Here is an 18,399-nt window from a genome sequence, read left to right as displayed (position 1 = left end):
AACAGTTTGTCCCCATAGGATATTCTAGGTAATATGACCCACTTAGGAAATATGCGGTGATTGTGCTTCATAATGGGACCTCTGCTAAAGTTGTTGTAGCATGGGAAAATGCCTCTTAAGTGTGATGGTTTTACAGACGAAAGCACATTTTTCTCTGTATTTGAATTGATACAGCAGACCAAGAAACTCAATTGTGACTTAAAGTTTTACTATAAATAGCATAGAAGCTGTGGCAGATCTTTTTTTGTTGTGAAAACATTTCCTCAAAATGTTTGGAGTTTATATGAGTGTCTTGCCCTTGATGTGTCGTTACCCTGTTCTGTCCAAATAGCTCTATAACTTGATATTAGCATTTTACTAAATTTCAGCTTGCTTTTTGAGATACAGAGTCTTCTTTTGATTTTTATCTGCAGTATGTTAATTCTGTTTTGCTTTTGGTTTTTTGGTAACTTGGTTTACTCTGATAGCTATTCAATTTGAATCATTAAAATCCTGCAGAATTTTTAAAACAGATTCTTTCATCAAATTCCCATTATCAGGTAGAGCATTGTGCTTGGGCAGAGCCTTAGGGAGAGTTACTCTTTTTTGGAAGGCTGACATCTCTCTTAGTTTAGAATTAATAGCTTTAGGAAAACATCATGGAATACTGGCAATTTCCATAAATACTCTTAGCCAAAGAGATTGTTATTGAAATGGCCAGTTGGTGCTCATAGGTTTTCATCTAGAGTCATTTTTATTGAATTGCAGAATTTAAAAATCTGTGTGTGCCTGTAGCTTTATTTTAAAAAGTAGTTATGGGCAGCCCAGGTGGCTCAGCGGTTTGGCGCCTGCCTTCGGCCCAGGGCGTGATCCTGGAGACCCAGGATCGAGTCCCATGTCGGGCTCCCTGCATGGAGCCTGCTTCTTACTCTGCCTGTGTCTCTGCGTTTCTCTCTCGGTGTCTCTCATGAATAAATAAATAAAATCTTTTTAAAAAATAATAAAATAAATAAAAAAGCAGTTATGAGTTTGGCTCATTTGAAAGCTCTGAATTAATTAAAATAGAGATAAGAATTTATTAAATAGGAAGTGATCTGTAACTAGTATATTTCAAACATGGTATATTGAAACTTGTTCTTGCTTTGTTGAGCATTTTATTAGAAATTTTAAAAATAATTATGTTTAGCACATTTTGATCCTCTATGCTTGGAAGGAATGATTTTAGTGCTTAGTTTTTCACTGTTCTTGAGATCACAGAATTTTTTAACTTTCATACAGATAAAGATTTGATTATTTGTTTACTCATGATAAAGTTAATAGGCCTTTGACTGTCATTTTCTAAATTTTTAATTGGTCTTAGAATTTGCTATAAGAAAATTCATTTTAAAATTATAGTCAACAGTGCTTAATTTAGTAATATTTGAATGGAATAGGAAAAAATGGATTTTTATTTTTTAATTCAAGTATAATTAACATACAGTTTTATATTCATTTCAGGTGTGCAATATAATGATTCAACGATTCTATACATTACTCATGCTCATCATGCCAAGTGTACTCTTAACCCTTCACCTATTTCATGCTCCTTCCTCCCTCCCACAACCACCAGTTTCTTCTGTATATTGAAACATCTGTTTTGAAAAAATGAATTTTTAAACATTAGCTTGAGGGCATTTTCTGGTTAGTCCTGTAATTTAAAAATAATTTTTTTCAGATGGTAGTTCTTTATGGAGAAACATTTTTGGAAATGATATAAAAGAACTGTATTCTACTTCTGTGATTTCTTAGTTTAGGCATAGCAAAGCTGGAGCTCAAACATATGTTTGAAATTGGCAGCTTTAATTTACAAAATGGCCCTACTTTCTTGGCAAATGAACATTAATTAGAGATTTTTCAACTTTTTTTTTTTTAAAGATTTTATTTATTTATTCATGAGAGACACAGAGAGAGAGAGGTAGAGACACAGGCAGAGGGAGAAGCAGGCACCATGCAGGGAGCCCGATGTGGGACTCTATCCCAGGACTCCAGGATCACGCCCTGGGCTGAAGGCAGGTGCTCAACCACTGAGCCACCCAGGGATCCCTCCTAACAACCATTAACCCCAAGATTATGTTTTCTAATTTAAAATCTTTGGTGGGGGGATCCCTGGGTGGCTCAGTGGTTTAGCGCCTGCCTTTGGCCCAGGGCATGATCCTGGAGTCCCGGGATCGAGTCCCGCGTCAGGCTCCTGGCATGGAGCCTGCTTCTCCCTCTGCCTGTGTCTCTGCCTCTCTCTCTGTCTCTCAGGAATAAATAAAATAATAAATAAATAAATAAATAAATAAATAAATAAATAAATGGCAGCAAATTCGTTTAAAAAAATCTGTGGTGGAAATGGGAGTTCATTTGAAGTCACTTGATTTCTGGCACTGACAAAAGACTTCTGAAGATAATTACAAACAATTGACAAGCACTTACTAGGTATTGACTGTGTGCTAGGTACTAGAGATAGGATAAAAGGAGAAGTCCTAAAAAAAGAAAAAAAAAAAAAAAAAAAAAAAAAAAAAAAAAAGGAGAAGTCCTAGACTCTGCTTTTGAGGATTTATAGGGTAGGTAGAGGACAACATATATTATTATAAGGCCCCTATAAGAAATATATAATTAGGGAATCCCTGGGTGGTTCAGCGGTTTAGCCCCTGCCTTTGGCCCAGGGAGTGATCCTGGAGTCCCGGGATTGAGTCCCACGTCGGGCTCCCTGCATGGAGCCTGCTTCTCCCTCTGCCTGTGTCTCTGCTCTCTCTCTCTCTCTCTCTCTCTCTCTCTCTCTCTCTCTGTGTGTGTGTGTTTGTCTCTCCTGAATAAATAAATAAAATCTTTTTTTTTTTTAAAAGAAATATATAATTGTTAAGTTGTGTATGTCCCAGATGGAAGTTGAGTTAAACTCAAAGCAGCAGGTTATCATAGGCCATAGCTAGCATAAACAACTTAGTTATGAGTGGTGATTATTCTTGTGACTTGTATGCTTCTCTCTAGGAGTTTGCCAAAATTGGATTTATCACATTTTCAATATGTTTGAAAAGACTTTCAGGAGAAATTCTTCATTTGAAGCTTTTGCTCTTTTAATCATTAAAATATAGTTTGTCACTTATTCCGAAATGAAATTGAACTTCCAGGGCAGCCCTGGTGGCTCAGCGGTTTAGTGCTGCCTGCAGCCTGGGATGTGATCCTGGAGACCTGGGATCGAGTCCCACGGGCTCCCTGCATGGAGCCTGCTTCTCCCTCTGCCTGTGTCTCTGCCTCTTTCTCTCTCCGTGTCTCTCATGAATAAATAAATAAAATCTTAAAAAAAAAAGAAATTGAACTTCCAGCTATTAAGCATGGATAAGATAGATATGGGCATGGGACTGTATTTAAAAATTGTGATAAAGTCTTCTTAATCTATAGTTGCTTTCCTGGTATGTCTCTAATGGCAGCTAAAATTCAATATTGTTTTTCAAGTGGCTATTTTTCCTATGAAAGGGTGCCTACTATGGTTCTCTCTCTTTTGTAGTGGTGATGTTGGTGAATATACCCAAGTGTCTTGTGAAAAAAGCTTTAACTGGGATAGGTCCATCTCCTATAACTTTGGGTAAATGAGGAAAACCTGAAAGCCCATTTCTTTGGCTCTCCATAATCTCTTATACATCGTTTTGTTTTGGAGTACTGTTGAAGATGTTCATTTTATTCTAGTAAGCTCTATATGATAGTCTTAGTAACTTTTGTGACCATGTTTTTCCCCTTGTTACTTCCATTTCTTCTGAGTGCTGCTCAATTTATCCTTTAATGGAGAACCCCAAATAAGATGTTTTTGTGGGAGATACTGTGCTTTTGTAAGCTTTTCTGTAGAACATCAACCTTAAATTACTGACTTTTAAAAATTTCAACATACAGCCTATCTCTTAAGTTTGCCTAAAAACTGATATAGGAGGTTGACATGGGATTTTATGCCATTACAAAAAGTCTGTTTTTTATAGTATGCTTTATTTTCTAATACTTTTATCCCAAAGTAATTAAAGCAATGTGAACTCCTTAAACTAATCTAAAAGTAAATGAAAAAAATCTAGGTTTTCTAATTTGGATGCAATAGCTATATTAGAATAAAGGAGAAATCTAGAAATTAAGAAGGAGTAAACCAAGAGTATTTTCACCAAAATCATAATAACTAGAATTAATAAAGTCCCTTGAAGCTTAAAAGAGGGATCTCTGGATTTAAAAAGAAAATGGACAATTCTGCTTTACACACTGAGATTCTTTTTTTTTTTTTTTTAAGATTTTTTATTTATTTATTCATAGAGACAGAGAGAGAGAGAGGCAGAGACACAGGCAGAGGGAGAAGCAGGCACCATACAGAGAGCCTGATGCGGGACTCGATCCCCGGTCTCCAGGATCACGCCCTGAGCTGCAGGCGGCGCTAAACCACTGAGCCACCGGGGCTGCCCCTACACACTGAAATTCTTATAGGCATTTATTACCCTAATAAAAAATGTAAATAAAATCAAACCACCTTAGATCAGTTATTTAATAAAACGTTGCTATTGGGTTTTAGTAAGATGACAGGAGTATGTTTCTAATATATATAATTATATAAACTATATATGTTTCTGATATAACATATATATATATTATATATATATATTATTTATTTTCATGGAGGATAATCATCATAGTTTTCCTGAGCCATCTGTTGATATCACTGACAAAAATGTACTCTTTGGTATTTGGATCATTGGTGTGACCAATTATGGCATTTTTCTCTAGGGTTGTAATGTCTGTATGGTTTTTCTATCTTGCTTCACTTTATTCCAGTCTGATTCACAATTATTCCTTACAGAACAGCTTGCATTTGGCATAGCTGTAAAAAAAAAAAAAAAAAAAAAAATCCAGTCTTTTCTAAATAAGGTTCTTTTTCAATTGGAAATTCTGTCTTTGTAGTTAAAACATTTGTAAACATAACACAATTTAGATAGAGCTGAATGACTTTGCAAGACTGCTATTTTTGTAATGCAGGAGGCTTTTCCTAAAGAGCAATTTGGTGATACTGGGCTCCTAGAACTCCCTTGAAAGCAGTTGGAATTTACTGCTGTATGTATTGGGTCATATGAAGGAGGAAACATGGATTTGCTGGCTTGCAATGTTCAGGAAATATTGGTATGTATAGAAGAAAATACTGAATATGTTTTGGGTGTTATTTTTCATCACTTCAGAGGATCCTTCATATATCTTTTGTCACCTGAGATTAGAGATATTGGTGATCCTAGAGATATTTCAGGACTTTCATCCTGTTACATGTCTAACATCTGAAAGGAAATACAGCCAAGGGCAAACTTATCCTCCAAATTCTATCACATTCTTTGGTTGGACCAACAGTTTTTGTGTTCTCTTTGGAATATACTTCTTTGGAATATACTCTTTGGAATATACTGTTCTGCCTCACTTTTGATTGGCAGTGGTAATAATCTGGAGCATGTTCCCTCAGCCTAGCTTTTTCTTCTTTTCAAATTCATAGAGCAGTATAGATTTGTTCTGGCATCAAAGTGTAATGGCACTTGTACAGCAGTCCTTCTTGGACAGAAAGCTATATTGGTATTGAGTTAAGGCTGGAATCATACAGGATAAATATTAGATTTCTGATTCTTCTCTCATTTGATTTTTTTCCTGGGTTTTTCCAGAGGAGAGTCAAACTTATGATTTAGACAGATATAAATAGAAACAAGTCATAAATTTGACCCCAGTTTTTTTACTGATTAAAGTTTGTCTTTTAGGTGACTATTGCAATTGTTTTTTACTCTGTTAAATACCTTTTCCTTTTTAGAAGGGTCTTAAAAAGTAAAGTAGTCCTTAAGGCATGTTCATATTCTACCTGCCTACAAATGCTCAATGCCCTAATTCAACACTGAAAACATTTCTCTTTTTATCATAAGAAGAGAGCATGCCCAGGATGGGAGCCAGATGTTATACAAAGCTGCCTCCAAAAGTAACATTCAAAAACTAGACTTCAGTTGGACCCTTTGTGATCAGAAAAAAAATTTGATACAATATAATGAAAGAGAAAGATCAGAAGGATTATGTAACTTTGAAATAAAGATAAACCAAAACATTAATCCTCTGTCATTGTCAGGACTGTGGCATGTTTAAAATTCTATGAGTCTTATTTTTGTAGAGATTCTTTTCTCAATGCCCAATGAATACCTCAGGAATTATTATTGTTTTAAAATTCTACGGTGGTCAGCAGTTGCTCTTTGTTACCCTTTTCCTGCCCCAAATTTTACTCCCCCAAACAAAATGAAACAAAACAAAACACAAACAACCCCTCATTTCAACTTCAGGGAAATTTTTCTAAAATGGAACTACAGAAATAATCCCTGGCTAACTTGACTGAATTGGCAGATATCCAGCAATGCCAGACCATTTGCCCTCTGCCAATAGTAAGCATGGTCACCACTTTTAATCATTTAGCTCCGTATTTCAGGTTCTTCATATTCAGTACAAATTGTGGATATTCATCTTCCAGTGATGTGTTAATTCTTAGGCCATAGTGTTCCTTTTCCGTTTAATAAAATGTATCTTTCCTCCTAAGTGAGTACACCGCCTTAAAATGAACTATTACACTAATCACATCTTATTAGTGGGCCCATATTTAAAAGCATTGTGCCATTTTCATTTTATACTTCTAAATGAACATTTACATTCCAGAGCGTTCTTTGTGTTGTTTGTGCTGTGTAGGATCATCGTTTTATTAGAGATAAGTAACAGAATTTCTTCATTTCCCTCTACCATCCTGGACTGTAATTTGGTATAATACAAGAGTTGCACTGGTCTGTAAGAGTGGGGCTATGAGTGTTAGACTCACACTTTTATAGAAGAATAGACTAATGCTTGTTGTGTACATTTCATGTATAAAACTGGGGCAATGTCTTACAGAACATTATCACTGTGTCTCAAATCTGACTTGCCAGCACGTAGGAAGTTTGTTTTGGTTTCAAAATGTACTTTACCCCATGGTGGCTGGCAGGGTACAATACTATTGACATCACTGTGTTTCAAATAGAAAATTAACAAGTAGCTACTGTTGTGATTGCAGATTGCCTTCCCAGTCCCTGTGAGAGAATGCTTTTTCTTTGGACAGCAACACTTCTCAGCCCCTTGGTACCATTAAATCAGCCAATGGGGGTTGCCAGAATAGGGATGAACACCAACAAAAGGCTGGAAAAACTGTTAATAATGCAAAAATCTTTAATCCATTTCCAAATTGATGTGAAAGATAAATAATTGTTAAAAATTTCTCTCCCACCCACAGCTAAGTTTTGACAGTAGGCCAGGTTCAGAGCCTGATCTCTCCAGAGAGGAGTATCCTTTCCCTCTACCCAAACCCCTGGAGAGTTGCCAAAGGAAAATAAGCTATTTTGTATTTAGAACAAATTGCCACTGTTTTCTTCAGTGATGTAGCCCTATTTCCCAGACTTTGAAACTTGGAATACAGAAAGTTCTTGTGTGACCAAAGAAGAAATATGGTGAATGAATGATCAAGTTTTTTTTTTTTTAACCAAATACTAATAAACAGATGAGAGAGGGGATGAGATATATGCAGGGAATCTAAATTTAGCACAGAATGGACATCGAGTGAACAATTTCTGTTAAATCACTTTGGAGATTGGGTTCCTTGTGGGGGTTTTCAGTGAAGAACATGCCTCTGGGACGAGATTTTAATTATTTTTTTTCAAATGAGGCTGTCAAAAATCAGGTTTTCCTTATAGATGAATACAAGACAGTTTAAAAACTTGTTTATGTGTTCTGCAATATTGGCTTCAACTGATCAGCAGTCCTGTGATCTTTAAATTGTGTAGGTGCTAATTTCTCATGTTATCAGATAGGGTAACAACTGTTCATTTAATTTTTTCTCTCTTGCATTATAGAGTTATTTCTTTTTAGACTTTTGTCTCTCATACCTGGATTTTCTTAGCAGTGTCTTTTCTATTTTTTTGTTAGTAATTGCCTTCCTGCCATTATACTTGTTATTACTATTATTTCTTGAATAACAGCTGGAACAGAGGCCAAAGTTAAATCAGTCAAATTTTCTGCTTGTTAGGAGGCTTATTAAAAAGGTTAGAAAGTTTGAGATTGGTGACAAAAAAATTGGATTTAAAAAAACTATGAATTTCATTTGACATTGTTGTCTTAACCCTTCATCACTGTAGATACTTTGATAAATCAGCCTAATTCCTGTAGTTCTTAATCCTGTGCTTTACTATTAAAAGAGATGTTGACCCCAATCAAGAGTTAGGTTGGAGATTGTCAGTTACTCTACATGGAGTCAGTCATCGTTGGTGGTGACTGACACACAATTTCAGCTGACACACAAATTCCCAGGGTACAGTTCTGGCATCCATAACAGTTCTCTCATGGATTTTGGCCTGGCATCTGAATATACCGTTTGGAGGTTTCAGTATTGTTGCCTCAACTTTGGTGAGTTAGAGAGTCTCAGAAATATCCATCAGAAATTTACATCCCTCCTCCCCACTGTGTGACAGTTATTCTGTTTGTTATTGGAAAAACTGAAATGACTAAAAGTATGAATTCAGTCTTATCCTGAATGTAAAATATAGTGTGATTAGTGTGAAAATCAAGTTATTAATTTTCTAAAGAAGGGAATATAGCAAGGAAGGCGTCAGAGAAGAAACAATAGTTTGGCTGTGGACTGATAAATGAGTTAGATGCTCACCAGGTACACAGTAGAGAGGGGGACATTCCAGGTGGAGAAATGGGTAAAGATAAAAGCACACTTGGTGTGTGGAAGAGGTCTGTAAGGGTATGGGTAATGGGAAGTGAGGCAAGAAAGGTGGTAGGCAGAGACCAAATTATAGCATCTTCAAACAGAGTATTATTACTGGCATCTTTTAAATTTTTTTACAGCATCTAGTTCAGTGGCATAATAAGCTGCAGCTGATTGTTTACTGGTGATCATTGTTGACTGCATGGCACTTTATCCTCTTTATATTTCTGAGATATAAAGGCTAAATAAAATTTCAGTCTACATGGAATCTATGTATTTTGAGAAAGAATATATCATTATCTTGTCATCATTAATTTATTGAGTACTCATATCTCTCCCATCTCTTCTCCCCCACTCCACTCTCCTCTCTGTAAACCTTTGAGAAACCTAGTCCCCGTTATGATTCAGAAACAATATTCTGAATGCTAAAGCTCTGATAGTAAGCTTTAGTAATTTGTTCTAGTAGTTTGAACATAGATTCCTGTAGATCTTGGGATTTAGTGTAAAATAGAGCAAGATTTATTTGAAGTCTTCTTTTGCCTTAAAAGTATACTTTGTGTTATTTGTGCTTATTTTCATACAAAAGAGTGTTTTCTTCCAAATCTTTGAGGAAAAGTATGACTTCTGGAAGGCATATTACTATATATTTAACCTTTTCGGTGTAAATACTCTGGCTTCCTACCCTAAGAACTGCTTAGATTATATTGGGAGACAGTGATTTTTAAAAAGTCTTCCAAGATTGAGTAATGTGTATCTCTGCTTTAACTGCTTTTATTTAATTGTATATAGATAAGCCCTTCAGTGCTAAGGTGGACAATGTGACTGTAGAATAATTTATATTATTATAATATCACATAGATCACATAGTATATATAATTTGTATAATTTGCAGTTTCATTATAACACTTGTTGATATTTCTATCCAGTTATTTTACTAGATACCAATTAAATTAAAAGGAATATTAAAAAAAAAAGGAATATTAATGAAAAGAGCTTTCCTTTTTTTTTTTTTTTTTTTTTTTGAAATGAGGAAGGAGTCCTAGCTATTCTCCTGTTTTTGTTTTGTTGTCATCAAACCCCATGACACCACACTCAGTTCTGGTGCTAGGGAAATGCCATTTACCAGGTTACTATCTGGCAGTTAATAGTTTTTTTGTTTTGTTTTGTTTTTGTGATGCAGATAATATGTAAGTTGTAAGTAAAACATATAAGAATAGCTTGTCTGAGTTTTCTTATTTCACAAACAGAATAGGCTGAACAGCAGAAGATGATCATAATTGTTTTCATAAATAAGATCCATGAGTAGCATGGATGTGCTTGATATCTGGATTCATTTTTAATGTCGTTTTTCATAAGAAAAAAGGTAGGCATATTTTTTTGTGTAACTTTGGAGATTTTTCAGAAGATTCTCAACACACTAAATATTAGAGGAACATTTTGTGTAGGATAAGCAGCTAATTGCTGTAATGTGCTTCGGAAGTGTCGTATGGGGAGTTGGGAAACCTGGCCAGAAGCCACTGCAGCTTTGAAGAATGTGGCTCAAGGGAGGACTCAGCCCATTGCGTAACATTCAGCAGAGAGGAAAGTACAAGTACTGTCCCTATCACTTGACTTGTTTTCCATTTTGATTTAGTTATTTGGCAAAGTCTTGGTATCCTGTAGTGGAGGAATGAAAGACAAGCAAGTTCCAAAGAAGGACCGTGCCTCCAAGGGCATCAGCCAGTGGATGGTTTCTGAGGCTTGGCAGGTGTTAAATTTCATATTATTGTTGAGCAGAGGGATTAGAGTTTCAAGAGACGACTTGAAAAACATCATCCTATGGTACTTGCAATTTTTTTGTGTGTGAAAGAGAATTCTTCCTTTCTCCTCCTTCAACAACGTGTGGTTCTTGTAGTTGATATACCTGTGCCTTAAAATATCACAGCTACTAGAAGGGACCATTTTACAGCAAAATCATTTCCCCTCATGTTCTGTGATATTTCAGTTTGGCAGTAGAGTTTACAAGGTTTGAAATCAAAAGCAGCGTTGGTTCCTTCAGGGAAAAATGATCCCAATTTACCAAAATAAAAGCCAAACAGACTCTAATTGTTCCTTTTCCCACAAGGGGCTTGCCCTTTTTGAAGGTGTGGGTTAGTTTGATAGGACCTTCTCTCCAATAAGGTTAGTCACCGAAAATTGCCTCTTCCCCTGGGTAAAACCCACTTTTAAATCTATTTTAAAACAGACCTCAAAGTGTCTTTGAAAATAAAAGTGCTTTGGTATCTCTCCATCCTTTTGCCCCCTCCCTCTCAGCAAGGAGACTCGTCAGACACCCCTGCTTGCAGTGTCTAATCCTCACACTAAATTAGGAAAGATTTACATTTTATGGGTTTTATTGAGCTCTTCATGCGTTGTGAAAAGTTAAATAAATGCTAACCAGGAAGCTAAATTTTTTTCTTGTTTTCCATCAAGGCTAGTTCCATAAATTTTACAATGTCGGGTTTTTCTATTGGTTTTCTGGTGTTCATCAGAATATTCAAAACATCAGCCTTAAAAAAAAAATCAGCCTTAACTTTCCCCAATCATCTTTTGTTTTATTTTGTTTTAAAGATTTATTTATTTATTTTAGAGAGAGCGCGTTAGCATGAACAGGAAGAGAGGGGCAGTAGGAGAGAGAGAGAGAGAGAGAGAGAGAGAGAGAATCTCTAGCAGACTCCTTGCTGAGCACAGAGCCTAACACGGGGCTGGATCTCACAACCCTAAGATCATGACCTGAGCCAAAATCAAGAATTGGCTGCTCAACCAAACCCCCCAGGCACCCCTCTCACCCCTAACCTTCTTTAACCTGCTTTGACTAAAGGTACATGGCTGTGCCTTTTATGAATCCTTGTTGTCTATGTCAGCTCTTCCATTTCTTGGAGACTTGAAAAATATCATCTTATGCTATTTGCAGTTTTTTCCTCAGTGCATAAGGATTTTCTTTTTTAAAAAATTTATTTTATTATTATTATTATTATTATTATTATTATTATTATTATTAGGATTTTCAAATCAAACCAAGGTGGTGGTGGTTGTTTTTCTGCCTTTTGTCCTCTTTTTTTCCTCCAGTATCTTACAGTCCATGATTTGGCAACCCCATACAGGAGGCTCCTGAGCCACCAGTCACATGAGAATGAAGGCAAGAAAAAAAAGGACCAGATGGCATCAAAAGATATGCCTTTCTAGGTCGTTGGTGGTTAAGCTTGCAATCTGGTTACCAGCAGGGAGACTATGGGGAAAGGGTGGAAAGCAGCACAGCACCATTGTAAGGGAAGAAGAATTTTGCCATACAGTTTGTTACAGTAATTTGGAGAGAAAAAAGTTACACATCAAGGTGAATGAATTTTCTGACTAAACTTCCCAGTTTACAATCACAGGGTATCCCATTGCTCTTAGAAGGGTGAATTTACCTAAAGCTGGCCTAACAAGCACATATGGAAAACTGTGTAGTATTTGGGTGTCAACTTTGAAAAGTGTGGCCATTACTTGTTACTTTGTTCTCCAAATACCTGATTCTCTTGTGAGTATGAAAACTGAAGGAAATGATATTTGGCTCTCACAGAGAGACTTTTTCCCACAAAAGAACACAGGGCATCATTTACCACTCATTCTTCATACTCTTATCTATTGTATTTAGAATTGTATTTATAAAACGTGGAAAATGGCATCACAGGTCTTTGTGAGACATATTAACTCAGAGTATGTTTTCTTAAGCTGTAACTTGGAGCACATATATAATTACTGGACTGAAGAATTGTTCAACAGGGGCTAATAAAAAATATTTTAGAGGGCAGTCTGCCTTCGCTGTTGTTCTAGCATCCTACACGTTGACTCCCGTGGCCTGGGCAGATTCTGATTTGACAGCGCTATTGCAGACCACCAGACTGCTGAGGTTGGCTCATATTTCCTTACAAAATTTAGTTGTTTTCCCTTGACAGAAAAAAGTAAGATATTTTTAATTTTAAACTTGATTTCAATATATGAACTTAAATCCTTTACTCTTAATTACCTGGAAAAGCCTTGCTTTTTCGTAGACAAATTCAGTATCCCTCAAGTCCGAAGTCAAGTTTCAACTTATAAGTTTGCCTTCTCCAGTTACAATCTCCCCTTTTATTCAGATTCTGTTGCCCTGGATTTCTGTATGACTCATTTCATTATGAACCAAATGAAACAAACATTATGTTTCATTCTGTAGTCTAGATTATAAACTCTTATTAAACTTCACATCTCTTTTTTTACTTATACCACTCAAGCATGTGGGATATTACTGAATATACAAAATCATGTAGTAAATATATGCCTCAATAATAAGAGAAAAAACATTGACATTTTAATATTTAGTTCATTTCTGCCTATATTTTAATATGACTTAGATCTCTTAAAACAGAAAACTGACCCAGCCATTTTTTTTCTCGATGTACAGCTCTAGTAAGGAGTCATTCTGAAGTTTCTTAACTCAGTGTAAAAGATATTTCCTATATATACACTGAATTTCTGAGGTTAAGTAATTAACAAAATTGACAAGTTAATCTTGTGGCAACATACATGTTAACTTTATCGGTTGGTTGCTCTATTAACTTTTAGATGACTGAATTCAGAGCCTTGGGAACCTCTATTAGCAAGACAACCATCAGTATTTCTTTCTATCTTCCAGTCATATCTTGAGTGCAGTTATTAGGCATATGCTATAATTCAAATGAAGAGTTTAAAGGCACTTTTTACAATGGATTTTTTTTCCTTTTTTGTTTTGTTTTCGTTGTTTTAGTCTGCTCAGCAGAAGTACTTCATCATCATGTGAGTCCTTAAGAGGTTTTCCAGTTAAAAATGAGAATTTTGCTAAAAGTTCTATGATTTGGTGTAGCACAGCGGGGGACAGAGTGACTTTAAAAGTGTTAAATCTCATTAAGGGGAATCCATTGATCTACCTTTAATTTAGGGAAAAAACTTAATTCCTTAATCTACATCAAGTATGTCAGATTTTAGCCTGGAGCCAACTATTAGATTTGAGTTATTGAACTCAATAAAGAGATTTGGAATGGACCCCTAACTATGGCTGAGGTAGTGGGTACTGGAAGAATCTTGATAATTCATCACTGGACCTCTGACCTCATGACCCTTAATCATCCTTGCTTGTCAGTGACACAATTGGTTGCTTATTGTCTTCTCCTACCCCTCTTTCATATTGCTAGCATTTGAGAATTTCACTTATTATTTCTTGTGTTTTAAGACAGAGAAAGCATAGTTTGGTGGTTGAGCTAGTAAAACCATTTTGGCCATCTTTGAGAGGATGATGGTTTTTTTTCCTGGTGCAATTGAGACAGTTGCTAAATGGTCAGTTATAGCTCTTTAATAAGGATAAGCCGTGAAGACATTTGTGGATTTTCTTTTCAGATATACTATTAATTGTTGAATTATGTTATGCCTATGAATCACAGAACCAAAGATGTGGACTAGTATTATTTTAGGGTATAATTATGTACTCAGAACTCTCATCATAGTGATCATAGTACCTTTAGGATATAGGGAAGGTAAATCCACAAGACTCTCTGCTAGCATTTTCAGGAGAAAAGTTCCTTAACGTGCCCATAAGATGGGTGGATTAAAGAATGCAATAACTTTGAGTAAAGAATTTTGTTGGGGCACCTGGGTGGCTCAGTCCATTAAGTATCTGCCTTTGGTTCAGGTCATGATCCCAGGGTCCTAGGATCAAGCCCCATTAATGGGGAGTCTGCGTCTCCCTCTACCCCTCCCTCCATGCTCGCTTGCGCGCGCTCTCTCTCTCCCTCTCTCTCTCTCTCTCTAACAATTTTGGGGCAGCCTGGGTGGCACAGCGGTTTAGCGCCGCCTTCAGCCCAGGGCCTGATCCTGAAGACTCCAGATCAGTCCCACGTTGGGCTCCCTGCATGGAGCCTGCTTCTCCCTCTGCCTCTCTCTCTCTCTCCCACTCTGTGTCTCTCATGAATAAATAAATAAACTCTTTAAAAAAAACAATTTTGTTATCAAGCTTTTTCCCATGTGTAGAAAAATTGGAGGTGGGGTAATAGAGGAGAGGTAGAGAGAAATAAAAATTTTTAACTAATGAGCTGGTACACTGAGATATTAGGAAGCAGGGGACTGTTCTATGGGTTGTTGTTTCAGTGGCTGAAATTGACCACAGCCATATATTTTGCCTTAACCCTTTCTTAGCTGGTCAGTTTTGCTGTTTCTAATATGTTGGATCATATGAAATTATAATTTTTATAAGTGAGAATTGTATATCAGAAATTTTGTATGGTTCAATCTAGTATGTAATAACACATAACGCTTCAGTTGAAGAGAGGGGTGTGCATGTGGGTATGTGTAAAAGATGAGAGGAAATGGAAATTCGTGAGCATTTTATATGCCCTAGGGGTAGGTACTCCAGCTAAAAACTGCTAACTCTAGCCTGTGGTTCTAGGCATTCAAAATCAAATACAATTAATTGCCCCAGTATACTTTCCTACTTCCACATTAATACAGTTGGAGACAATTTATGGGGTGGGTTAAAAATTAAATCATCTCTGACAGAGGTTACCATTGGGGATAATAATCTGAAGTGACCGTGTCTGCCTAGTACAGCAGAAATGGTAGAGACTGAAAACCATTTGCCATGCCTGTATTTGCGCATACTTTGAAGACATAGGGTTGTAACATGGATATAGACTAATAGTTTGTGATTTATTATTGTCTCAAAATAGATTTTAGGATGTTCGGTCTGTGCTGATTTGATATTTGTTGTCTTTCTTAGACGAGCTCATCTGCGCCTGTGTTTAGAACGCTTAAAAGTTCTGATTCCACTAGGACCAGACTGTACCAGGCACACAACACTTGGTTTGCTCAACAAAGCCAAAGCACACATCAAGGTGAGAATTTCTTTCATATTTGTACATGATTGTCTCAGCCCTTATTTCATGATAAGGAATGATTCCTATTCATAAACATCAACTAGCTCACCATGCCCTCTTTAATAACTGACCTCCAGAGAAATCTTTCTGAAAACTTATCAGCTAATCTGATGGGAGCAACATAACCTGATTAAACTAAATTGTTTTGACAGCATGGCCATTTGAGGAGCTGGGAATACTAGGAAAATAACAATTACGCTGCTGATGGGCAGAAGGCAGGCAGTTGTGCCCTCTGGTGGAGATAACTTTATTTGGCTTTGTCCCTCAGTATTTTTCCATCAAACTACAGTGCAGAGCAAGTTTCTCTTACGTGGAGATAACTTTACAGACTTTGAGAATTCCATAGTGTTCTAGTAATATAGCATTCATTATGCACAAAAAAGAAATAGAAAAATAACTATATTTGGTGATTAAAAATATGTATTTGTGTATGTTTGTATACACACACACACACACACACATATACTTGATTATTCATTCATATTTTCTCTGCCAAAGAAGAAATCTCTTAAGATGTTAGGTAGGAATGAATTTCATTGTCTGTACTGGACTGTATAAGTGTCTTTTATCATTTTAGAAACTTGAAGAAGCTGAAAGGAAGAGCCAGCACCAGCTAGAGAACTTGGAACGAGAACAGAGATTTTTAAAGCGGCGACTGGAGCAGCTGCAGGGTTCTCAGGAGATGGAACGAATACGAATGGACAGCATCGGGTCAACTATTTCTTCAGATCGTTCTGACTCAGAGCGAGGTAGGCCTGGGCTTCCTCCCTAATGAAATACTACACATCCCCTATCTAAATTTAGGCAGGATGCGTTGGAAATCGTTCTGTTTGCTCTCTTCTCTTTCGCCAGTACTGCAGCACTCTTGGGTTTTGTGCAACCACAATGTTGTCTAGCAATGCCTGTATGAACAAGAGAACTCTTCCCCCTTGATTATGTAGAAATTTATTTTTAACTTTCTACTTGAAACAATTTTAGACTTAGAGAAAAGTTGTTTTCTGTAGAAAATCATAGCGTCTCATATACTCTCCACCCAGATTGCCCTACTGTTAACATCTTACGTAAATGTAATACATTACTACAACAAGAAAATTAACATTCATGTAATACTATTACTTTATCTATAGACCTTACTCAGATTTCACCAGTTTTCCACTAATGTCCTTTGCTTACCTAGGATCCAGTGCAGGATCCAACATTGTATTAGATCGTTCCTCAGTTTCCATGACCCAGGACACTTTTGAAGAGTATTGGCCACTTATTTTATACAGTGTCTCTCAAGTGTCTGATGTTTTCTCATTATTGAGTTGAGGTTATACGTTTAGGGAAAGAAATATCACAGAAGTGATGTTGTGCCCTTCTCAATTCATTGTATCAGGAAGATACATGATGTTGATATGTTTTGTGACTGGTGATGTTAATTTTTATGTCTGTATTTTAAAGTACCGCACCCTTCATTTCTCTTTCCATCTCTCCAAGAATATTGGCCTTTGGCAGAATGAAAGAACAAAAATCAACCAAAAAATCTGAATTTTACTGATCTGTTCATCTAAAGCTCCCACCACATCAGACCTCACAGTACAATAAAAGATCCCAGAGGAGAACTCTCAGGATATTTAAGCTTTATATTAGAGAAAATGGAGCTCATGAGATCTTGAGGATTCTAAAACAAAAAAGGAATTGTTTGTAAAATTTCTTTTGACTTATGGAAATTTTCAAACATACACAAAAGCAGAATATTGAATTCTCATGTACCCATCATCGAGTTTGAACAGCTGATGACATTGTCATTCTCGTTTCATTGGTTCTCCACTGCTCATCCTCACCATTTTTTCTGGAATGTTTTCAGTCAAATCCCAGATAACATTATCATTTTGTCCCTAAATACTTGAGTATATATATTTAATAAATGAGACTTAAAATTAGTCATAATGTTATTATATCTCACAGAATTAGTAAAATCAGATAATATTATTTAATGTCTAATATTCAATTTCTTTAAGGTTTTTTTTTTATTTATTTATTTATTTTTTGGTTTTTTTTTTTTTTAAAGATTTATTTATTTATGATAGACACAGAGAGAGAGAGAGAGAGGCAGAGACACAGAGGGAGAAGCAGGCTCCATGCCGGGAGCCCGATGCGGGACTCGATCCCAGGACTCCAGGATCGCACCCTGGGCCAAAGGCAGGCACCAAACTGCTGAGCCACCCAGGGATCCCCTTTTTTTTTTCTTTTTTTAAAGATTTTATTTATTCATTCATGAGAGACACACACACACACAGAGAGAGAGGCAGAGACACAGGCAGAGGGAGAAAGCAGGCTCCATGCAAGGAGCCTGATGTGGGACCTGATCCCGGGTCCCCAAGATCACACCCTGGGCTGCAGGCGACACTAAACCACTGTGCCACCGGGGCTGCCCTAATACCCAATTCCTGATAGATTTTCTTAAAGGTGGCATTTTACCATTGACATATTTGAATTAGAATCCAAAGTCCATATTGCATTTGTTTGTGCCTTTTAAGATACTTTTCATCTATAATTTCTGTTCCCCATTTTATCCTCCCCAGTGCCATTTACTTGTTGTAGAAGCAGAGTCATTTTGGGGCACCTGGATGGCATAGTAGGTTGAATGTCTGACTCTTGGTTTCAGCTCAGATTGTGATCTCACACTGGTAAGATCAAGCCCTAAGG

At 36.5% G+C, this 18,399-nt stretch overlaps 1 protein-coding gene across 2 annotated transcripts in view; it reads left to right on the top strand.

Annotated features, from left to right (window-relative positions):
- The window catches only part of MXI1 (MAX interactor 1, dimerization protein), an 81,317-nt gene that overhangs the window by 57,692 nt on the left and 5,226 nt on the right, over positions 1 to 18,399 (top strand). For both annotated transcript variants that reach the window (XM_077877667.1, XM_077877665.1), the window contains exons 4-5: positions 15,552 to 15,666; positions 16,286 to 16,457. In XM_077877667.1, the coding sequence (XP_077733793.1) occupies positions 15,552 to 15,666; positions 16,286 to 16,457 (287 nt within the window). The remainder of the gene's footprint in view (positions 1 to 15,551; positions 15,667 to 16,285; positions 16,458 to 18,399) is intronic.

Source organism: Canis aureus, chromosome 29 (genome assembly GCF_053574225.1).
Source record: "Canis aureus isolate CA01 chromosome 29, VMU_Caureus_v.1.0, whole genome shotgun sequence".
Taxonomy (NCBI): domain Eukaryota; kingdom Metazoa; phylum Chordata; class Mammalia; order Carnivora; family Canidae; genus Canis; species Canis aureus.
The sequence above is the reverse complement of the archived record's forward strand: the minus strand, read 5'-3'. Positions and strand labels throughout refer to the sequence as shown.